Below are 25,810 nucleotides of genomic sequence, written 5' to 3' on the forward strand. Positions count from 1 at the left end.
ATCAAGAACTGTCACAAAGAGGATCAATATTGTACAGTTTTGGAATCAAGCAGAGCTTGGCCTTCCTTCTTGCGGTAATGCCCATGATTTCAGTCAAGTCTAAATCCTCTGGTTTCATTCCATATGGCAGTTCCCAATCAAAGTGGTACAGCAAACTAGCTAGAGGAAGCTCAATGCTTGCTAAACCAAATGAAATCCCTGGACACATTCTTCTTCCAGCTCCAAAGGGATGTACTCAAAATTTGTTCCTCTGAAATCAATATTACAATCGCCTTGGAACCTCTCTGGTATAAAACTCTCAGCATCATACCAATGGCTTGGATCTCTTCCAATTGCCCAAACATTTACTACAACTTGAGTTTTAATGGGTATGTCAAAGCCATTAATCTTGCAATTTTCTCTGCATTCCCTTGGCACCAACAAAGGAGCAGGAGGGTGCAGTCTCAGAGTTTCTTTGATTACTGATTTTAAGTAACTACCTGTTCCATGTCACTTTCATGAATGACTTTCTTTCCCTTAAAAGCTTTTCTTATCTCAGTTTGTGCCTTCTTCATCACTTTAGGATTTCTCATCATTTCTAACATAGCCCACTCTGTTGTTGTTGATGAAGTATCCGTTCCAGCACCGAACATATCCTACAGTAATTATGCCAAACAAATTGATCATAAGCATCATCAAACCCATGTAGCTGCGAACTGGCTACCTTGTGTGACTCAAAATACACTGACACACATAATTTCTTTAAAAGAAAAAGGATCAACTTTTATGGTAGATCAACATAGTAGATAAGGAGCACTGACCCAAATAACAGCTTTGATGTTGTCATTTGTGATTGTGATATCAAGGCTTCCACTTTGCTGGATTCGCAAGAGAACCTGAACAAGATTTTCTTCCCCAGAACCAGTAATCTCACAGCCTCCTCCTCCTGCTGCTCTGATCTGCTTCTTCTGATTCTCCTTGAGAATATCCTCTAAAATCTTGTCTATCTTCTTATGAATCTTCACCAACTTTGCTTCTTCCATCGCAGTTATGAGAGGAACATGTTTCAGTGAAGGGAAGAAATCAAGAAAATGATACGCACCCGCTTCTATTGCTGCATGGAGTGGTTGCAGAAGCTCTTCTTGTTCGTTGCCAAAAGCAACCTTTGTAACTATAGCACTTGTCAAAGAGTAAATCTTGTCCGTGAGATCAACAACCGAACCTACTGATGATCGAACTGACCCTATCAACTTAGACACCTGATGCAATAACAAGCTTAAAGGGTTCAAACTAATGCTGAAATATAATAACTATCGATCTAATTATCCTGCTAGAGTATCTAAAAGAAATTGTAATCTTATTAAAAGATCAGTACCTCATCTTGTCGGACATAGGAGAATGACTGGACCTTCTTGGCACTTAAGAGTTCTAAAATACATGCTTTTTTCATCTGTCTCCAATAATCACCATAAGGAGCAAAAACTATGTCAGTTGATCCATAAGCAAAAATCTTGGCACTGGAAATCTGAGGCCTCTGAACAAAGGCAAGATCATGGGTCTTCATGATCTGCTTGGCCATATCTGGGGATGAGACAACAACTGTAGAAAGCTCACCAATTTGAAGGTGCATGAGAGGTCCGTACTTGAGAGAGCTCTCGAAGGGTATGGTGTGGAGGTGACGACCTTGCCGCTGCTAATAACTGATGAAGGTTTCCCAAAACAGGAAGCTTCCATGGCCCTGGGATTTGAATCTTAGCTTTATCATTCTTTGGCCTTGTAAGCCCAAGGAACAATAATATTAAGAGGAAGGGAATAAGAAGCAAGAAAGAGATATGGATTCCCATATGGGTTATAGCTTCAATTCAAGCTTCAACTTCTGATTCAAGCAAGCAGAGTGAAGTTATATACATATACAAGTGTTAGGCCGCGGCTACAGCACCTCCATCAACTGGCTTGTTAGGCTTAGCTTTGATGATAGAATGCGTGATTTACAGAGCGTGTGCAGAGAAATTATCCAAACATGAAACACTGAGACAACATTTTGTGTTTTTTTGGGGGAAACGTGGCACTCATACAATTGTAATCTTAAAAAAGATTGAAAAAACAAAAGCATAATAGAATTCTTATCTTTTTAATTTGAGTGCGGGTAGGTATGATCTCAAGTCATTTCAATTTGACTTAAAATTTCAGGGTTTTTAAATTAATTTTTTAGAAATAATTTTACAGCATATAAAATAAGTATATGAGAAACTTTTGTCTTAACTTAAAAATATATTGTTAATTACTTTTGGATTCTAAACACTCCCAAAAAGACAAAACAGGAAAACATGTGTGCCAAAAATAGTTCTCATCACCCCTTTTCCGTTTCCTTGTTCCAGTAATTCATGTTTTAAATTTACTTTTTTTCCCTTTTATGCCTATTTTATTACTAATTTAATTAATGAGAAGTTTAGAATTTATAATAAGTCTTTTCTTTTTTGCCAACTATAATAAGTCTTTTCAATTTCATACATTCAGTAGGTGCATATTAAGAAAAAATATTAATTAATTCTCAAACTTCACATTTATCTTATAAATAAAAACAAATTATCCTATAATAAGAAAAGACTATATTGTAAAAAAATTGCGTATCAATCTTACTTTTAACTAGTGTCACTTTATGATTATCTAAAATCACAGTTTGTTTACCGTTAATTCAGAGAAACACTGAATGAAGGGGAATTTCTCTATGGAGCCGCAAGTCTCGCACATTAAGCTTGTTGAGAGATTTTGTAACTGATTTATTTTATTTATTTTTTCCCATTATAAAAGAAACTTTACTGTACGAAATGTACCCATACTTGATTTCAGCAGTAAAAAAAACATCAGTCCATTCCTTGACATTTTGTTGACAGGATCATATCTTTTGAGATCGAGAGCGATTTGATATTAATTGATTGACATTGTTTAAGTTTATACATACTCTTCTGATTTAATTTCAAGAATAAAATGATGGGATAGAAGGCTTTCCCCCCTTTCTTTTTGTGATAAAAACAGAACCGCAGGCTAGCTAGTTGTCATTTGCCATTCAATAACAGAAAAAAAAAATAAGCAAATGCCGACAATGATTAATGCGAGGACCGACTGTGATTGGTCCAGGTTATTTTTTTTTTCCCACTCACATTTTTGTTAATATTTTCATAAAAATTATTTTTTACAAAATATATTCAAATAAAAATATTTTATATTTTTTTATCAATTCACTTAAGATTGAATTATTAATGATATTCTTACTCCTCTTCCTAAAGTCTAAAATTCCATTGAAATTCATATGGAAAGTATACCTAGGTTTATTATTTAGACTTACTACAAAATATTTTAGAACATGGAATGCAACTAAAAATCTATTTTAAGGTACTGAAATAAATTACAAAATAGTTTAGAATACATTCATATTTAGAGAGTATGACATGGCCATGAAGAAATAGAGTGAGAAGTGAAAAATATGACAATAAAGAGGGTCCAAGTTGCACCCCAAAAAAATGGTGAGGGTGCTCATCAACGGAAAAATAGCGAGGGCGGATCATTATGTCAAAATCAAAGTCAATAATTATGCTAGTAATAGAAAAGAAAAATGAAGGTAATGATAAGAATATACATTTGCGGTTTTAGTAGATTTAAATTAAAATATAAAACAAGATTAAAATGTATAGATTATTTCAATAAATTTATGGGAAACAAGCCAAAGCCTCACGGTCACGACGCAAATATCACAGGAGGTTGAAATCTTCCCGAGATATGGACCGCCTGGGACGCCTCGCTCATAAGGAAGTAGCAATTGATGCATGACCTACCATATCACGTATAAGCGGAGAGGGTGATAATTTTTTTTCTCAGGCATATGTGTCTTTATATTAAAAATAATCTTATTTGACCAACGAGGGTTGGTTCAAGTAGTAAGCGGCTTGGTATCGCTTAAGCGAGGTTTCGAGTTCGAGTCTCAGCATATGCAGAAATCCCCATTGGAAGATTCACCCACCACAGCTAAGTGCGCAATGCGGATCGGATCCAGATGTAATCGGAGCACAACTCCGGTAAACTGGGTGGGCAACCCAAAAAAAAAAATTCTTATTTGAGATACTGTCAGACACTTTGCGGCTTGTGAATACCTCTCCTAATGAGAAGTTGAGTTTTGATTATTTACATTGTGTATAGGATTAACCTGTTTTGATTATTTATGGGGCGATATCCAAAACATAAGCAAAATGAGATTGTGAAGAAGTTGTGGCCTGATCTGGATGGGAGGCGGCAGCCCACTTATGAGATGATGCCCAAATCACAAGCCCACCGCAATGTCTTGTCTGATCATGGTTCTGCTTGAAGCTAACATATGCTGATCTAGGACGAATGCGTTCAAGTTAAAAAGTTATGTAACATTACACCACAATGAACTCATTAGATAACAAAAGTAAGAGACGTTTGTCATTCGATATAATCATATAATACAAAAAAGGAGGAGACAGGTTTTAGATGGAAAGCAAGAGCAGTCGTCATTTGCCATTCACTAACAGAAAAAAACAAGCAAATGCCGACCATGATTAATGCGAGAACCGACTGTAATTGGTGCGGATTTTTTTTTTTTTTTGCACTCACATTTTTTTAATATTTTCATAAAAATTATTTTTTACAAAATATTACTCAAATAAAAATATTTTATATTTTTCATGACATCACTTAAAATTGAATTATTAATGATATTCTTACTCCTCTTCCTAAAGTCTAAAATTCCATTTAAATTCATATGGAAAGTGTATCTAGGGTTATTATTTAGATTTACTACAAAATATTTTGGAACATGGAATGAATCTACAAATCTATTTTAAGGTACTGATTAAATCTTTAGAGTATTAAATAAATTACAAAATAGTTTAGAATACTGAATGCACATCATATTTAGAGAGAATGAGATCACTATGAAGAAGTAGAGTGAGAAGTGGAAATTATAACAATAAAGAGGTTACCCCAAAAAAATGGTGAGAGTCTTCAGAGCATTATGTCAAAATCAAAGTCAATAATTATGCTAATGATAGAAAAGAAAAATGAAGGTAATGACAAGAATATACATTTGAGGTTTTGGTAGATTTAAATTAAAATGTAAAATGAGATTAAAAATGTATAGATTATTTCAATAAATTTATGAGAACAGGCCAAAGCTCACGGTCACGATGCAGATATCACCAAAAGGTTGAAATCTTCCTGGGTTGTGGACCGCCCGAAACACCTCACCCATAAGGAAGTAGCAATTGACGCATGACTCATCAGTGGAGAGGGTGATATTTTTTTGGCCCTATATACAGGTATTCTTTTTTATTATAGACAATCTATTTGAAATACTGTCTCTCTCAACAAATAAATAAGCTCAATTTTATGTGGTTTGGCCAAATCGCTATCTGTGTGAGTGAAATTAGGAAGTAAAAAGAAAAATTTGTGTCCAAGTTCTCCATCCCTATTTCCCGTATGGAAGGAGAGTTCTAGCGCTTAGGGGTTCTTGGTGGACAATTGTTGCGTGATGAAAAACATTGGATTTAGTTCGAAGGGATGAGCATCAAATTTAGATCATTCATATTAAAATTGGACGCTTCAGATTTGATATGAACAAATTTGAAAAAAAAAAAAAGATTGTACATGTGGTGGCTCATAAATGTATCCCATAAATGGAAAGGAAGTTGTAGCTTAAAGGTTATGGTCTTTCCTTTGAGATTAAGGGAGTGTTTTGATTAGATTTTTAAAAGTAATTTTCTGGAGTTTGAGGCAAATATGTGAGAAAAGTTTTATCTTATCTTATATGAAAATATTGTTTTAAGTGCTTTTCAGGATTTTCAAACACCGTACCCTTTTAGTATAAACATATCATAAGATGAACGCGTTCGAATGAAGGGAGGAAATAACAAGATCAGAGGGTCTTCATCACCTACTTGGTCATATCTGGGGATGATGCTACTGTAAAAAGCTCACCAATTTTTTTTGCCCAAAGAGAGCTCACCAACTCACCAACTCACCAACCACGGCTTGGGTCTTGCGGAATGACTTAGTTCCTTACATCAGTTACATGAAATAATATTGAATTCCTATTGAAAATGGTGCTCGTATTAAGTATCTAATTATGTCTCGGATAAAAGGATAAATGTGAACAATAAAAAAAAATTGACACGCAATTCTTTTTTTCCCCTTTGATATGCAATTCTACAATAAACTCCTCCCGCCTATTATTTTAGAGGGTAATTTGATTCCATTTATAAGACAAATATAAATTCATTATTCTTCTGATTTTAAAAGCTAAAATTTAAAAAATTATTTGGAGGCGACGATTTTGTCAGCATTCTCATCCACCTAGGCCTTGCCCGCATAAGATTCTCCCCTAATGTTTCGATATATTTTCTTTTTTGTAAATAAAAAAAAATCTGAAAACTCAGTTCTCTACAGGTAACTGATTCAGCTTCATCGTGAATAATAACGTCAGCGTTAATTAAATCAGTAAATAGGTTAATTAATTGATTTAATGTGCTCATATAAGCTCCAAAGTCCTAATTGTTATGAACGGCGTTGTAAAGGGGGAGCACACATGGACGTGTTAGCATGTTTACATGGAGGCATCCGTAGCGGTTGTCAAGTGTTAAGTTAACCCATGTGACAAGTAATTAAGGCGTAATTAAAAATTGAAATATATATTATTTCCATATGTCTTTTAAATATAGGAGCTAATATTAGTATGTTTGTTTTGATAAGAAGATGATTAGAAGAAAATTTTGACCCAAAATGCATGTGTAAGAAGCTGACAGGGTAATTAATGATAGTTTTTTACTTTTAACCCTCATTACAAGGCGAGAGAGTTTTAAATGTAGGAGAAATGAAAGAGGATTTTTCAATCACATTCTTTAATGAGGGTAGAATAGGTAACTTCTATCAATCTAAAACAAATTTAATAACTTTAACTAACTTCTTATATTATACTTCTCTGATTCTATTTATAAGGTAGAGAGAGAAGGTTTTTTCACTCCTATTTAATTCATATCTAGCTCACATCATTAAATTTTTAGCATAAATGTAGTATTTTATTCTTTATTTATTATGGTGTAGATATTTCTTGTTTTGAAAGATGTATATATTAAATAGAGATAAAGTTAGAAAATGGTTATATTTTAGCAATTAACTATCAAAACTCTAAAATAGTACAATTTTTACATTTTTTATGACTTCTTTTTAAAAAAATTACTTTCCCACTAATGCATTTTTATTTATCTTTTAAATCATAAAAAATTCAAAATCACATCTGATCGTATATTAAAATATTAAAATGTCACTCATTTTAGAAGAAGTTATTAAAAACATTATAAAAAGTGACATTGTACGATAAATCTCTGTTGAGGGTATTTTTTAAAAAAAGAAATTAAATCTCATACTTTTAATTATGTTACTTAATTTACATGATGCACACTCAATTGTTTCTTAGAGGAAGTGGCTAGCAGCACTTTCGCCATTATCATGGTCCAATAATCTCTGGTCAAAACCACATTATGGCTTGGTGGTGGAAGCCTGGTGCTTCGCTTTCGCCTCTTAAAATAGTCATGTATTGTTTATTATTATACTCACGTAGTCAAATTTACAATTAATCCTTCTACTATTTAACGCTCAAAATTACACCACAATGAACTAATTAGATAACAAAAGTAAGAGAAGCATGTGTCAGATTTCAAGTTTACATAATCGAACAAGATTCAGGGGAGGTAACTTCAATCCATTTAAGTACAACATTTCATACTACTAAATAAAACCTCGGGTTTCAGCACGCATTTTCGAACATTCTTATGCAAATGTGAAGATTCCATTTTATAGACCCGCCTTTGCAAGGGATAAGTTACTGTTCCAAATCCAAAAGATAATCCATACCCACATCGCATGATAGTAAAGAACAAGGAGATAGAAAGAGAAAGAGTACCATGGGGGTGGGTGCGTGCTTTCATTAGGAGCTGCCAATAGCAGAATCAGTATCGTATGGTGTGGCCATCAAACACAAATTGTTCTTCCTTTTGTTTGTGATTGCAGCAGCCGCAGTCATATCTAAATCCTCAGGTTCCATTCCATGTGGGAGTTTCCAATCGAAGTGGTAGAGTAAGCAAGCCAGAGGAAGCTCAACGCTTGCTAAGCCAAATGAAATGCCTGGACACATTCTTCTTCCTGCTCCGAAAGGGATGTACTCAAAGTTTGTTCCTTTGAAATCAATGTCAGAATTATTGCCTTGGAACCTCTCTGGTATAAACCTCTCTGCATCATACCAGTAATTTGGATCTCTTCCAAGTGCCCATGCATTTATTATAATTTGAGTTTTGATGGGTATTTCATAACCACTGATCTTGCAGGTTTCTCTACATTCTCGTGGAACCAACAAAGGAACAGGCGGTACAGCCTCAGAGTTTCTTTGATCACTAGTTTTAAGTAACTAAGTTGAATCATGTCACTATCACGAATTACTTTCTTCCCTTTGAAAACGTTTCTAACCTCAGCTTGCGCCTTTTCCATCACTTTAGGATTTTTCATCATTTCTGACATGGCCCATTCCAGTACTGTTGCCGAAGTATCGGTTCCACCAATGAACATATCCTACAATGACGACACAAAGTGATCATTAACATCATCAAACCCCAAGATACATTAGATTCACAATTAAATTGGGTACTTTGTCGTGTTCTAGCTCTAACTGCCTTTGGTATTATTGGCTCGCTTTCGGTCTCGCGCAGACAGAAGCATTTGATTTCATTCTGGATATGTAATGGCAGAGCAACATATAAGTAAGGAGTACTAACCCAAATAACAGCTTTGATGTTGTCGGCTGTGATTGGGACGTCAAGGTTTTCAGTTCGCTGGATTCGCAGAAGAACCTGAACCAGATTTTCTTCCTCCGAAGCACTCTTGCCTCCTTCTGCTCTCATCTGCTTCCGCTGGTTCTCCTTGATAATATCATCTAAAATTTTGCCTATATTGTCACGCATCTTCACCAGCTTTGCTACCGTTCCGGTTATGAGATGAAAAGGTTTCACGGAAGGAAACAAATCAACAAGTTTAAACCCGCTCATTTGTTCTAATACTGTAGGGAGCAGTTGAAGCAGCCGTTCTTGATCTTTATGCTTCTCGCCAAATGCTACCCTCATAACTACAGAACTAGTCAATGAGTAAATCTCTCTCGTGAGATTGAAAACCGAACCCACGGATGATTGAACCGACTCTATAAGCTTAGATACCTGATGAAATGAGGTAAACGTTAATGAAGAAATCTCAATCCAGTCATACTGGAATATTTCGCTGGAAATTGTGATCTTATTAAGGATTCATATCAGAAGCTGTTGCGAGGGGAAAAAACTGTCATTTAAGTGTTAAAAATGTGATGTTGAAAATCCAAAATAAATGCTAAGTAGCCCAAAAATTAATAATATCCGTAAGTTACACTCAGTGTTTAATTACAATGATGAACATGGGGTTTCTTAGTAAATGTCTTCCCATGTAATGCCAAGAATCCAGAGTTCTCCGTATCAAAATTTCTAAAATAATATCAAATAATCGAACGTTAGCAGAAGATATTATTATATAATATGCGTACCTCATCTTCTCGTACATAGGAGAATGATTGAACCCTTTTGGCGCTTAAGAGCTCCAAAATGCATATTTTCCTCATCTGTCTCCAATAATCACCGTAAGGAGCAAAAGCAATATCAGTTCCTCCATACGAAAAAATCATACCTGCAGTAGAAACTTGCGGCCTCTGAACAAAGGCAAGATCATGCGTCTTCATAATCTGCTTGGCCAGATCAGGGGATGACACAACCACTGTTGAAATCTCACCAAGTTGAAGGTGCATGAGAGGCCCATACTTGAGAGAGAGCTCTCGAAGGGCACACTGTGGAAGTGGTGACTCTGCTGCTGCCAGCTGATGAAGGTTTCCCAGCAGAGGAAGCTTCCATGGCCCGGGGATTTTAGTCTGCGCCTTATTTCTTGGCTTTCTGAGCCAAAGGAACGTCAAGAACAAGAAGAAAGGAATAAGAAGCAAGGAAGAAAGCTGGTATTCCATATGGGTTTGCCTTCTAACTGACGCACGTATATTCAAGCAACGTTTGTGAGTATATATTTCTGTGTGTTTGTGTGTAACAGTGAGTGAATACATATAAGAATAATATCGAATAAACATGTGGCAAATAATGAAACGAGTTCAGATTTCTTATCTCCTTAAAATTGTGGTTTCGAGTGTGCCTACATTCCTTGGTGCAGAAACAGACGTCAAAAGAAGCAACCGATCGATGTGATTAAAAAAAGGAAGAGACAGGTTTTAGATGGAAAGCAAGAGCAGTCGTCATTTGCCATTCAATAACAGAAAAAAACAAGCAAATGCCGACCATGATTAATGCGAGAACCGACTGTAATTGGTGCGGATTTTTTTTTTTTTTGCACTCACATTTTTTTAATATTTTCATAAAAATTATTTTTTACAAAATATTACTCAAATAAAAATATTTTATATTTTTCATGACATCACTTAAAATTGAATTATTAATGATATTCTTACTCCTCTTCCTAAAGTCTAAAATTCCATTTAAATTGATATGGAAAGTGTATCTAGAGTTATTATTTGGATTTACTACAAAATATTTTGGAACATGGAATGAATCTAGAAATCTATTTTAAAGCACTGATTAAATCTTTAGAGTATTGAATAAATTACAAAATAGTTTAGAATACTGAATACACTTCTTATTTAGAGAGAATGAGATCGCCATGAAGAAGTAGAGTGAGAAGTGGAAATTATGACAATAAAAAGGTTACCCAAAAAAATGGTGAGGGTCTTCAGAGCATTATGTCAAAATCAAAGTCAATAATTATGCTAATGATAGAAAAGAAAAATGAAGGTAATGATAAGAATATACATTTGAGGTTTTGGTAGATTTAAATTAAAATGTAAAATAAGATTAAAAATGTATAGATTATTTCAATAAATTTATGAGAACAGGCCAAAGCTTACGGCCACGACGCAGATATCACAAAAGGTTGAAATCTTCCTGGGTCGCCCGAAACACCTCACCGATAAGGAAGTAGCAATTGACGCATGACTCATCAGTGGAGGAGGTGATATTTTTTTCCCTGTATACATGTATTTTTTTTTATTATAGACAATCCTATTTAAGATACCGTCTCTCGTAACAAATGCTCAATTTTATGTGGGTCGGCCAAATCCCTATCTGTGTGTGTGTGAAATTAGGAAGTAAAAAGAAAAATTCGTGTCCAAGTTCTCCATCCCTATTTCCCATATGGAAGGAGAGTTCTAGCGCTTAGGGGTTCTTGGTGGACAATTGTTGCGTGATGAAAAACATTGGATTTAGTTCGAAGGGATGAGCATCAAATTTAGATCATTCATATTAAAATTGGACGCTTCAGATTTGATATGAACAAATTTGAAAAAAAAAAAAAAAAGATTGTGCATGTGGTGGCCCATAAATGTATCCCATAAATGGAAAGGAAGTTGTAGCTTAAAGGTTATGGTCTTTGAGATTGAGGGAGTGTTTTGATTAGATTTTTAAAAGTGATTTTATGGAGTTTGAGACAAATACGTAAGATAAATTTTGTCTCGTATTGTACAAAAATATTTTTTTAGGACCTCTAAACACCCACTTAATATAAATACTCTTCTGGTCCTTAATATATGACCTAATTTTTGAGTTGGTTTTGGTCCTAAATATAAGAACCATTTCTCATATTTATCAATTTTTTCTAAATTACCCCTATGGATACTCTTTCAACTATAATCAAGTAGAAAAGGGAGAGGGGTATTAAGAAAGATGATTATGGTGTTTTAGGAAAAATGTGTCACTTTTCTTATAATTAACTAACTTACCTAACTTCTTTAATCTAATTAAATTAGTTAAATGGGTCTTATATTAAGGACCGGAGGAGTATGTCATAAGATGGATACGTTTCAATGAAGGGAAGAAATAACAAGATCATAGGGTCTTCATCACCTGCTTGGCCATATCCGCGGATGATACTACTGTAGAAAGCTCGCCAAGTTTTTTGGGCCAAAAAGAGCTCACCAATTCACCAACCAGGACTTGGGTCTTGTGGAATGACTTAGTTCCTCACATGAAATAATATTCAAATTTTCATTAAAAATGGCGTTCACATTAAATAGCTAATTGTGTTTCGAATAGAAAAGTCTCGAATAAAAAGATTGCTGTGAGCAGTTAAAAAAACATTGAGACGCAATTCTTTTTTTCCCCTTTGATACGCAATTCTACAATAAACTCCTCCCGCCTTTTATTTTATACTGTAATTTGTTTCCATTTATAAGACAAATTATAAAGTGCGGTGAGGAGCATTTAATATTTTTTTAATTAATTATTCTTCTGATTTAAAAAAAAATTATTTGGAGGCGACGATTTTGTCAGCATTCTCATCCACCTAGGCCTAGCCCACATAAGATTCTCTCCTAATGTTTCGATATGTTTTCTTTTTTGTAAATAAAAAAAATCTGAAAACTCAGTTCTCTACAGGTATCTAATTCAGCTTCATCATGAATAATAAAGTCAGCGTTAATTAAATCAGTAAGCTAATTAATAGATTTAATGTGCTCATATAAGCTCCTAAATCCTAATTGTTATGAACGGCGTTGTAAAGGAGGAGTAGACAAGGACGTGTCAGCATGTTAATTATATCAGTAAGCTAATTAATAGATTTAATGTGCTCATATAAGCTCCTAAATCCTAATTGTTATGAACGGCGTTGTAAAGGAGGAGTAGACGAGGACGTGTCAGCATGTTTACATGGAGGCATGCATAGCGGTTGTCAAATGCAATGTTAACCCATGTGACAAGTAATTAAGGCGTAATTGAAAATTGAAATATATATTATTTCCATATGTCTTAAATATAGGAGCTAATATTGGTGTGTTTGTTTTGGTAAGAAGATGGTTAGAAAAAATTTTGAACCAAAATATGTTAGTGGGTAATTAATAATAGTTTTTCACTTTTAACCCTTGTTATAAGAAGGGGAGAGAGCTTTAATTAAATACGGGAGAGATGAGAGAAAAAATTTCCAATTACATTCTTTAATAAGGATAAAATAGGTAACTTTTATCAATTTGAAACAAATTTAAGGACTTAATTATACTTCTTTGGTTCTATTTAGAAGGCAAATTTAAATGAGAAGGTTTTTTATAGTCCTATTTATAAGGCATTTCATTAAATTTTTAATGTGAACATATTATTTTATCCTTCATTTATTATTGTAGGAAATAGAATAATATGGAAAATAATTCTCTTGTATTTCATTGATCAGAATATACACATATATATACAAGTGAGAGGAGCCTCTGCATTAATGGCCAATTATGATAATATCATATCCTATCAAATCCTAATCATAATTACATAATATTTACATATCAAATCATATCATATCTCTACACTCCCCCTCAAGTTGGAGCATAAATGTTAAGCATGCCCAACTTGTCACACAGATAGTCAACACGAGTCCCATTTAGAGCTTTAGTGAGAAGGTCGCCTAATTGATCACTAGAACGCACATATCCAGTGGAGATGAAGTTCTCCTTAAGCTTGTCTCTGATAAAATGACAATCAATCTCAATATGTTTGGTACGTTCATGAACACAGAATTGGAGGCTATATGTAGGGCAGCCTTATTGTCACACCACAACTTTGCTGGCAAAGTGGTTTTGAGGCCAACTTCCTTTAATAGCTGATATATCCAGATTATCTCACATACAGACTGTGCCATAGCTCGGTATTCTGCCTCTGCGCTCGATCTGGACACCACATTTTGTTTCTTGCTTTTCCAGGACACCAGATTCCCGCCCACAAAGACACAGTATCCTGTAGTAGACCGTCTCGTGGCCTTTGATCCACCATGATCTGCATCACAGAAGCACTCAATGTCTGTATGGCCATGATTTTTGTATAATATCCCACGACCTGGACATCCCTTCAAATAATGTAACACGTGCTCCAAGGCTTCCCACTGTCTGACAGTCGGGGATGCCATGAACTGGCTTAGTACACTGACTGGATAAGTAATATCCGGACGAGTTACAGTGAGATAGTTTAACTTGCCAATCATTCTCCTGTACCTCTCAGGATTCTCAAATGGTTTGCTCTTCTGAGCCTCAAGCATCCGTTTCTCATCATCAAGAGAATCATCGAGTGGTATGCTCCCATCAGCGTCAAGGAGTGGGTTGTGAACCATAGGAAACTTGGTCGGTGCTGCTCCCAACTTTCCAGTTTCCTTCAGGAGGTCAAGAACATATTTGCGCTGTGTCAGTAATATGCCCTTCTTGCTTCGCATAACTTCAATACCTAGAAAGTATGTCAGAGAGCCCAGATCCTTCGTCTGAAAGTGGGAATTAAGAAAGGACTTGAGGGACGAGATGCCCGAACCATTACTGCCTGTGATCACAATGTCATCTACATATACCACCAAGAGAATCATGCCAGCCGCTGTTCTTTGATAAAATACAGAATGATCGCACTTGCTTTGGCTCATGCCAAATTTCTGTACGACAGTACTGAACCGGTCAAACCATGCACGAGGGCTTTGCTTCAAACCATACAAGGACCTCTTAAGGCGACATACTTTCCCATGCTCCCCCTGAGCAACGAACCCAGGTGGTTGCTCCATATAGACCTCTTCATGAAGATCACCATGTAAGAATGCATTTTTAATGTCTAATTGATGTAGATCCCAATCATAAGTAGCAGCCAGAGAGATGAACAGACGGACAGATGAGAGCTTAGCAACAGGAGAAAAGGTTTCGGAATAGTCAATGCCATAGGTTTGTGCATAACCTTTAGCCACAAGGCGAGCCTTAAGGCGGTCAAGTGTGCCGTCAGCCTTAGTTTTCGGAGTTAACACCCATTTACATCCAATGGCCTTTTTACCCGCCGGTAAATCGACCAGGGTCCATGTACCAGCTCGATCAAGGGCCGCCATCTCCTCTTCCATTGCAGCACGCCAACCTGAGTGGGCCAAGGCTTCACGAATAGTTCTGGGCACAGAGATAGTATCTAGGGAGGCAACAAAGGAACTGGACACAGGAGACAAGCGGTCATATGAAACAAAGGACGAAATAGGATGGGCACAAGTACGTTTACCTTTGCGAAGGGCAATGGGTAGATCAAGAGAGGCATCCGGGTCTGGAACAGGAGGTGTCTCAGGATTAGGGTCAGAACGAGGTTCAGTGTTGCTCAACTCAGGATCTGAGGGCGAGGCGGACCAGGGAGGAATAGAAGCTGGCGTGGCGGTAGTAATCTCCGTTGACCGTTGTGTATACACACGATCAAAGGGTTGAACGAGTGCGGGAGCGGGTGCTTGCGACGACAGTGATGGTGAGGTGACAGAGTATATTAGAAGGTCATCCTCCTCCGCAGGTGGAGCAGGTGGGGAAGAATGCGAGAAATATGGTGTGGACTCCTGAAAGGTGACATCTGCAGATACTAAATAACGATTGAGAGTAGGTGAGAAACAACGATAACCTTTTTGGACCCGAGAGTATCCAAGGAAGACACATTTAAGAGACTTTGGGTCTAACTTTGAAATAGATGGCCGTACATCCCGCACAAAACAGACACACCCAAATATCTTAGGAGCAATAGGGAACAAAGGCTTAGAAGGAAAGAGGGTAGAAAAAGGAGAGTTACCATCAAGAACAGAGGAAGGCATTCGGTTAATAAGGAAGCAGGCAGTGGAGACCGCGTCAGCCCAAAATGGTTTAGGAACCTGCATTTGAAACAAAAGTGCACGGGCCACCTCAAGTAGGTGGCGATTTTTTCTTTCTGCAACACCATTTTGAGCTGGTGTATCGACACAAGACGACTGATGAAGTATACCATTTTGAAGCATGTAAGATTGGAACGAAGCAGAGAGATATTCTTTAGCATTATCACTTCGTAAGGTGCGAATAGAAACATTAAATTGAGTTTTAATCTCAGCACAAAAGGCACAAAAATGGGAAAACAATTCAGAACGATGTTTCATTAAATATAACCAAGTTGTCCGGGAATAATCATCAACAAATGTAACAAAGTATTTAAACCCTGCTTTGGACTCTACAGGACAAGGACCCCAAACATCAGAATGGACTAACTCAAAAGGGGATGAAACCCGTTTATTGACACGAGACACTAAAGGAAGACGATGATGCTTGGCAAACTGACATGACTCACAATCTAAAGACGACAAATGCTGAAATTGAGGATAAACTTTCTTAAGAGAAGATAAAGACAAATGACCCAATCGACAATGAACTTCAAAGGGAGAATGACTGCTAGCGCAAGCTACCGCATGAGACACCCGATCATCCAGTATATAGTGCCCGCCAGATTCATAACCTCTACCAATAATCCGCCTCGTCAAAAGATCCTGTATCAAGCAATGAGAAGGAAAAAGTGAGACCCAACAGTTTAGTTGACGGGTGAGTTTACTGGGAGATAGGAGATTAAAAGCAAGTTTAGGAACATTTAGCACAGATGACAAACGGATAGAGGGTGTGGGATTAACAGTGCCAGAACCGAGAACTTGAGACTGGGAACCATCAGCGATGGAAACACTTGACGGATTGGCAAAAGCATTATAAGAGGAGAAGAGATGGCTGTTACCTGTCATATGATCAGTAGCCCCGGAATCTATGATCCACTTTGAGGAAGAAGAAGCAAGGGCAGTAGCATTATTACCTGTTGTAGCTGCGGCACTCACAGACGGTGTAGTAGATTTTAACTGGGCATACTCAGCAGCAGAAATCGTGACTGTGTCACTGGCTTGTGTAGCCACGTGGGCAGAGTTATTCCGTTGCTGTTTATTCTGAAGTTTTCGACATGTGCGTTTTGTATGCCCCGGTTCTTTGCAGTAATAACACACTACCCCACTGGAGTCAGAAGGGGCTCCCCCTTGCTTCGAACCACCACGGGTAGGCCCCCCGCGGTTATCAATAGGACTACGAGTCTCATAGGTGCCCTTACTGAGCAAGGCACTTGTAGGAATACTAGCAGCTGGTGGCAAGAGATTCTCAGCTCTCATTACTCTGGAAAACACATCTTGAAGGTCAGAAATTTCAGATCCGGATAAGATTTGAGACCGAACTGTGTCGTACTCAGGTGGGAGACCAGTAAGAAAGCTCATAATAGCCATTTGCTCCCGTTGCTTATGCTGAACCTTCAAATCAGCAGTAAGAGGCATTAACACATTCAGTTCTTCATACATCCTTTTAAAGTCCATAAAGTAGGCTTTGAGAGGACGATCCTGTTTTTCAGAACGATAGAAAGCTTTGCAGACCTCGTAAACACGAGAGATATTTCCTTTTCCTGAATACAAAAAATCTAAATAATCCATTAGTTCCTTAACCAATTCACAGTGATTAATAGAGGGAATAATCTCACTGTCAATGGAATTACGGATCTGGAAAAATAGCCGTGCATCATCCCGCAACCAGGTCTTTTTGGAATCAGTTGTTGGAGGATCATCAGTCAGATGGTCTTCCTTCTCAATGCTCCGCAGATAGAGGCGAATGGTTTTACTCCAATCCAAATAATTTACCCAAGTCAACTTGTGATCAGTAATTTTAGTAATAGTTGGGACAAGCTCCGAGACAGATTTAATTTCCGCCATAGATGAAGTGCACTAACCAAAGGGAATGCGAAAGAGTGTTACACAGGAACACAAAGCACGATACCTGGATTACCTAATGAATACCAAGGCAGTGAAAAGGCCAACAGCTACACAGGGAACTGCAAACAGAACTGAATTGCACAAACAGCGTGCCGGAGATGCGCCAGAAACGAAACAGAACGCCAGAAAGTAATAAACCGTACGGACTGTACGGACGCCGAGTGAACAGTGCAGAGCGCACGGACTGTACGGACGCCGCCGGAAAAGTCGATGAACAGTGCAGGCGTACGGACTGTACGGACACTGTACGGACGCCGAGTGAACAGTGCGGTGGCGGTACTGTAGCAACCGAAAATTAACACCCAGAGAGAAAATTCCCACGCTCTGATACCATGTAGGAAATAGAATAATATGGAAAATAATTCTCTTGTATTTCATTGATCAGAATATACACATATATATACAAGTGAGAGGAGCCTCTGCATTAATGGCCAATTATGATAATATCATATCCTATCAAATCCTAATCATAATTACATAATATTTACATATCAAATCATATCATATCTCTACAATTATAGTGTACTCTCTCTGGTCCTATTTATAAGCTTCAAATTTGGAGAGAGGTATGGTTTATTTTATAAGCTTCTAATTTTGCCATTAGTTATTTATTTTCTCTCATTTGTCATACTCTCTTATCATATTTTTCCATACATTCTCTTTTATCCTTTTTCTCATTTATTATAAGAGCATATTTAGAAATAAAACTATATTTCTAACATATTTATTGCTTTTAACTAATTTTAACTAATTATTTGTTATCTGTAAATTAGTTATTTAAAGTTTATAATAAGGACCAGAATAAGTAGATAGTTATTGTTTTGAAAGGTGTATATATTAAATAGGAAAAAGTTAAAAAATTATTATATCTTAATGGAGAATTAATACCGTTTAATGTTTTTCTTAAATTGCGATATAAATAGCATCACTAGTGAATTGGAGGGAGTACATGTCATCAATTGCATATGAAATGGAGTTACCATCCGTGTGATAAATTAATTTCACTAAGTTTTTTTAATTTTAACTCGTATATTTCTATAGCGTAGAGGTACTACTTTTGCAATAAGATGTGAGCCAGCAGCTGATGTAACGACAAACGAAACCGACGAGTCATAATCTTCTCTCACGGATCTGTCTCTGGTTCCACCAATCCAAAACAAGAATTGCACGGAATATTAACATTGTTGAATTCAAAACAAACACGCAAATATCACAATTATTAGAAGCTTCCAAGAAGAGAATCAATATTTGTATGGCGTGGGAATCAAACACAGATGGTTCTTCCTTCTATCTGTAACGCTAAGTTCTTCAGTCATATCTAAATCCTCAGGCTTCACCCCATGTGGGAGTTTCCAATCAAAGTGATAGAGTAAACTAGCTAGAGGAAGCTCAATGCTTGCTAAACCAAATGAAATCCCTGGACACATTCTTCTTCCTGCTCCAAAGGGAATAAACTCGAAGTTTGTTCCTTTGAAATCAATATCAGAATTACCTTGGAACCTTTCCGGTATGAACCTCTCTGCATCGTACCAATAATTTGGATCTCTTCCGATTGCCCATGCATTTGTTATAATTTGAGTTTTGATGGGTATTTCATACTCATTAATCTTGCAAGTTTCTCTGCATTCTCTTGGAATCAATAAAGGAACTGGTGGGTGCAACCTCATAGTTTCTTTGACTACTGATTTTAAGTAGCTAAGTTGCACCATGTCACTTTCATTAATTACTTTCTTCCCATTGAAAACGTTTCTCACCTCAACTTGCGCCTTTTCCATCACTTTAGGATTTTTCATCATTTCTGACATGGCCCATTCTAGTACTGTTGCTGAGGTATCTGTTCCACCGCCGAACATATCCTACAAAGTCATCATTAATCAGAATTATCTAATGTATTACCTTAAAACTAGGTACCACGTTTTAATTTTGGTCTCTCACAAGGTATCAGTTAGGAGTACTAACCCAAATAACAGCTTTGATGTTGTCAGTCGTAATAGGAACGTCAAGGCTTCCACTTTGCTGGATTCGTAGAAGAACCTGAACAAGATTTTCTTCCTCCAAAGCTTCATCATCACTACTCTTGTCTCCTTCTGCTGATCTCATTATTATCTTCTGTTGATTCTCCTTGATAATATCATCAAAAAATTTGTCTATATTCTTATGAGCCTTCATCAACTTTGCTTCCATTCCAGTTATGAGATGGATAAGTTTCATGGAAGGAAACAAATCAGCAAATTGAAATCCGCTCAATTGTTCTAAAGCTGCACGGAGCAATTTCAGCGGCTGCCGTTGATCCTTATTTTTATGTCTGTCGCCAAATGCTACCCTCATAACTATAGAACTAGTAAGTGAGTAAATCTCGCTCGAGAGATCCAAAACCGAACCTACTGATGATTGAACTGACTCTATAAGCTTAGATACCTGATGAAATGAGGTAATAAACAATAAGAATGATGAAGAAATATTGAAAATTTCCAACACTAATATAGAAAATGATACTCCTCCGGTCCTTAATATAAAACCCATTTAATTAATTTGATTAAATTAAGGAAGTTAGGTAAGTTAGTTAATTATAAGAAATGTGACACGTTTTTCCTAAAACACCATAATCATTTTTTTTAATACCTCCTCTCCTTCTTCTATTTGATTATGGTTGAGGGAGTATCCATATGGGTAATTTGGAGAAAATTGATAAATATGAGAAATGGGTCTTATATTTAGGACCAAAATCAACTCAATAATTGAGTCCTATATTAAGGACCGGATGAGTACTACTTTCTAAAAGATTCAGTCAACGCCTGCAATTAATGACGAACATGGGGTCTCTTTGCAGCCAAGAACACTCCAAAGTAGTTCAATTCGATCATATATGGAATTGGATATTAAATATGGGTACCTCATCTTCTCGTACGTAGGAGAATGATTGAACCTTCTTGGCACTTAAAAGCTCTAAAACACAAACTTTTCTCATCTGTCTCCAGTAATCACCGTAAGGAGCAAAAGCAACATCAGTTCCTCCGTACGCAAAAATTTGGACACTAGAAGCATGTGGCCTCTGAACAAAGGCAAGATCATGAGTCTTCATGATCTGCTTAGCCATATCTGGGGATGATATAATTACTGTTGAAATCTCACCAAGTTGAAAGCGCATGAGAGGTCCATATTTGAGGGACAGGTCTCGAAGGGCATGATGTGGAAGTGGTGACTTTGCTGCTGCTAACTGATGAAGGTTTCCCAAAACAGGGAGCTTCCATGGCCCTGGGATTTCAATCTTGGTTTTGTTTGTTGGCTTTACAAGCCAAAGGAACGTTAAGAAGAAGATGGTGATGAAGGAAATAAGAAGCAAGCAAGAGAACTGGGATTCCATGCGGATTAGCTTCAAGACTTGTAAATTTGGAGATGCGCACTTTTGGAGAGAAATGGAAAACGATACATAGGGACTGTGGAAGCAACTTGAAGACGACGGGGGATTTAAATATCGGAATATAGCTAAAATACACAAAAATATATACCCGAATCATGGGTATTTAAAAATATTGGAATATTGGTATACACTGTATCATTTTGGGGGGAAAAAAACTTTACATTTGACATATAATTCTAAATATTTTAAATATTTTTTAAGTATTTAATTATTTAAAAATATTGCAAATTACATGTTAGTGCTAAGTATTATTTTTAAATGACACATTATATAATAAAAAATATAAAAATTTTGACATGATAAGAACAATTAATTTCCATGATAATTTTAATGGCATAATATTTGATAGTCAAAATATTAAATTCATATAAAAAAAATAGAACACATAACTATGCAATAAAAAATTTGATATTATGAATATAAAAAATTTGACATAAATTTTTTTTAAAAGTATGTTGGTAACCATCTAAGGTTAATTTTTAATTGTGGTCCGGTGCCGGCATTCTGGTTGGTTAGAAGACAAGAGAGCAAAACAAACCCCATGTGCAGGAAAAGACAATTTTGAGCGAAAGAAAGGGAAAACGACATACAGGGGCCTTGAGAATACTCCAGTAGTACCTAGAGAGATTTTCTTATTTCTATTTATAAGGTAGAGAAATTTTTTTTTATTTCATTTATAAGTCACTTTATTAAATTTTTACTACGAATGTATTATATTATCTTTCATTTGTTATAGTATAGATAATTATATTTTTTTAAAGGTGTATATATTAAATAGGAATAAAGTTAAAAAGTTATTGTATATTTTAATAAAAAATTAATACAGTTTAAGATTTTTTTTAGTTTGTATGAAACATGTTAAAAGTGTCTCATAAATAGAACCAGAAAAATATGTCTCAAATGTTAGAATATTGTATAAAGGATCTGGGTCCTTTATTGAAGGGGAAGAGGTTAGCTAGACAAAAATACCCATTTCTTACTCCTTTCGTCTTTTTATAATTATAATAGAGTATTCTTTTTCTAAATATAAGGAACTAGTCTAAAATATAAATAAATTTTAACTAATTCATACCAACCAACAAAAATAGTTAAAAAAATATTAAATTTGTCATCCAGTCCAATTTAAGTAATTTTTATTATTATCTTTATTAATTACTCTAAATTCTGATTTATATTAATTTTTACCTTCTCATTATTCTTATTAAATTTGAGCATGCATCTAGCTACTTAACACTCAACTTATATAACAGAGAAAAATAATAATACGCTATTTACTGTTGACGTATTGACAACTGAAATCAAAATAAATTATATACTACGTTGATCAGTCATTTACTCACACATTGAACTATGCAATAGTCAAACAACAAAGCTCATCATAATACACATTGGTCAAGTGGGTTGGTGCTCATCAGTATTATTGCTGGATATCGAATATTTACATCATCAATGTGGGTGGGTGGGTACTTTCACTAGGAACTGCCAACAACAGAATCGATATTATATGGCGTGGGAATCAAACACAAATTGTCCTTCCTTCTATTTGTGATACCATAATCTGGAGTCATATCTAAATCTGCAGGATCCATTCCATGTGGGAGTTTCCAATCGAAGTGATAGAGTAAGCTAGCAAGAGGAAGCTCAACGCTTGCTAAGCCAAATGAAATGCCTGGACACATTCTTCTTCCTGCTCCGAAAGGGACGTACTCAAAGTTTGTTCCTTTGAAATCAATATCAGAATTATTGCCTTGGAACCTCTCTGGTATGAATCTCTCTGCATCATACCAGTAATTTGGATCTCTTCCAAGTGCCCATGCATTTATTATAATTTGAGTTTTGATGGGTATTTCATAACCATTAATCTTGCAGGTTTCTCTACATTCTCTTGGAACCAACAAAGGAACGGGCGGGTACAGCCTCAAAGTTTCTTTGATTACTAGTTTTAAGTAACTGAGTTGAATCATATCACTATCACGAATTACTTTCTTCCCCTTGAAAACGTTTCTAACCTCAGCTTGCGCCTTTTCCATCACTCTAGGATTTTTCATCATTTCTGACATGGCCCATTCTAGTACTGTTGCCGAAGTGTCGGTTCCACCAGCAAACATATCCTGCAATGATGTTCGACACAAAGTGATCATTAATTAGCACCATCAAACCATTGATACCCCAGGATCATGGTTAAATTGGTTGTTTTGTCGTCTTCTAGCATTATCAAACACACGTCTTCTTTCAACACAGGTAATGACAGACCAACATATAGGCAATAAGTGGTACTAACCCAAATAATAGCTTTGATGTTGTCCGCTGTAATTGGGACGTCAAGGTTTTCATTTCGCTGGATTCGTAGAAGAACCTGAACCAAATTTTCTTCCTCCGAAGCACTCTTGCCTCCTTCTGCTCTCATGTGCTTCCGTTGATTCTCCTTGATAATATCATCTAGAATTTTGCCTATATTCTCACGGATCTTCACCAGCTTTGCTTCCGCTCCAGTTAGGAGATGAAAAAGTTTCAAGGAAGGAAACAAATCAACAAGTTTAAACCCGCTCGTTTGTTTGACTACTGCAGTGAGGCATTGCAATAGCTGTTCTTGATCTTTATGCTTGTCGCCAAATGCTACCCTCATAACTACAGAACTAGTCAATGAGTAAATCTTGCTCGTGAGGTCGAAAAGTGAACCTACCGATGATTGAACCGACTCTATAAGCTTAGATACCTGATGAAATGAGGTAAACGAATCTGGTCATACTAGAATATTTAATTAGAAATTGTAATCTTATTGCATATATACATAAATACAAATATATATATATATATAGAGTACCTCATCTTGTCGTACATAGGAGAATGATTGAACCTTCTTGGCGCTCAAGAGCTCTAAAATACATATTTTTCTCATCTGTCTCCAGTAATCACCGTAAGGAGCAAAAGCAATATCAGATCCTCCATACGTAAAAATCTTAGCAGTAGAAGTTTGTGGCCTCTGCGCAAAGGAAAGATCATGTGTCTTCATAATCTGCTTAGCCAAATCTGGGGATGACACGACCACTGTTGAAGTCTCACCAAGTTGAAGGTGCATGAGAGCCCATACTTGAGAGATAGCTCTCGAAGGGCATAGTGTGGAAGTGGTGACTCTGCTGCTACTAACTGATGAAGGTTTCCCAACAGGGGAAGCTTCCATGGCCCTGGCACTTTAATCGTCGCTTTATTTCTTGGTTTTCTAAACCAAAGGAACGTCAAGAACAAGATGATGAAGGAAACAACAAGCAAGGGAGAAAACTGGTATTCCATATGGGTTTGCCTTCTAACTGACGCACGCATATTATTCAAGCAACATGTGTGAGTATATATTTGCGTTTTGGTGTGAGTGCGAGTGTATATATAGAAGTGTATGCATATAAGAATGTCCAAACATGTGGCAAATAATGAAACAACTTGAGATTTCTTATCTCTATCTCCTTAAAATTGTGGTTTCAAGTTCTACATTTCTTTAGTGCAGAAACGGACGTCAAAACAAGGCAACCGATCTGATACGAAAACGGAAGGGACAGATTTTGGATAGAGAAAGAAGAGAGTTGCCTATCAAGAATAGAAAAAACCAAGTAAATGCCGACAATAATTAATGCGCGGACCGACTTTGACAAGTGCACATTAGCATTTTTTACCTTAATATTTTAATGAAAACTGGCAATGGTTTGCTGGAAGAAAGCAGTATTACGTAATATTAATATAACTACATTGAATATGATTGATGAAAACATATTATTCACAGCCAAATTCATAAGGATTAGTATGATATAAGATATGAAATCTTTATAAAGTTATACATACTTTTTTCTGCCCTTTATTATAAGTTTTAAATAACTAATTCACTAATAACAAATAACAAGCTAAAATTAATTAAAAACAGTAAATAGGTTAGAAATATATTTTTGTTTTCAAATATGCCATTATCATAAATGAAAAAAAATGAAAGAGAATGTGTGGGAAGATATGACAAGAGAGAAATAATTAAGAGTAATATTGAAAAAACTAAATTAAATGTTAAGATAAACACAAATTAAGGCTTATAAAATGAACTACACTTTTTTTTTAAATTTAAAACTTACAAACAGAACCGGAGGGAGTACTTTCTAAAAGTCATAAATAAACGAATTTTCTCATGCTTCGTATAATATTTCTCATAATTAATTTAGCTATGTATGAGTCAAAGTCTCTTATCCAACATGTGAGAAACAAATTATATTAATGACTTATAAATATTGCAAATTATTATATATTTCATATGTTATGTTTATTTTTTCCCAATATATTTTATTTGCTTTAGTTTCATACGGTTTTCATTGCTTTTGTATGTTTTTGCATGTATCAGATGGTTTACATAATTATTAATCATCTGTTGTACGTGTATGCAAGCATGTGAAAACGAGGAAATGAGACAAAACGTAGATTTCTTAGATTCTTAATTTGCCTAAGTTTTATGCATGAAGGCTGCACCACATATTGAATAAGAACGAAAACTTACACAACACTCTTGTCTCGTTTAGTTTTTGGCCACCCCTCTTGGCTCTTGTTGTGTAATAATTGATGATGGCCAGGTTTTTCTTACATGGATCCTTGAATTTTAGTCCAAAAGTATATACTCCTCCGGTCCTAATT

The 25,810-nt window shown here is 35.9% G+C and overlaps 1 protein-coding gene and 3 pseudogenes across 1 annotated transcript; all 4 read right to left on the reverse strand.

The window, feature by feature from the left end:
* LOC114723866 (cytochrome P450 71D8-like) lies at nucleotides 1-20,975 on the reverse strand (annotated as a pseudogene).
* LOC114723865 (cytochrome P450 71D8-like) lies at nucleotides 7,654-24,388 on the reverse strand (annotated as a pseudogene).
* On the reverse strand, nucleotides 18,894-19,598 carry LOC114723868 (cytochrome P450 71D8-like; annotated as a pseudogene).
* LOC114723867 (cytochrome P450 71D8-like) lies at nucleotides 22,545-23,385 on the reverse strand. The gene has a single exon (XM_028910106.1). It carries the CDS (start codon nucleotides 23,290-23,292, stop codon nucleotides 22,624-22,626), a length of 669 nt encoding a protein of 222 aa, XP_028765939.1. The 5' UTR covers nucleotides 23,293-23,385; the 3' UTR covers nucleotides 22,545-22,623.
* Nucleotides 24,389-25,810: the final 1,422 nt, after the last annotated feature.

This window comes from Neltuma alba, unplaced genomic scaffold, assembly GCF_004799145.2.
Source record: "Neltuma alba isolate B1F8T4 unplaced genomic scaffold, ASM479914v2 tig00012160_pilon, whole genome shotgun sequence".
In the NCBI taxonomy this organism is placed as follows: domain Eukaryota; kingdom Viridiplantae; phylum Streptophyta; class Magnoliopsida; order Fabales; family Fabaceae; genus Neltuma; species Neltuma alba.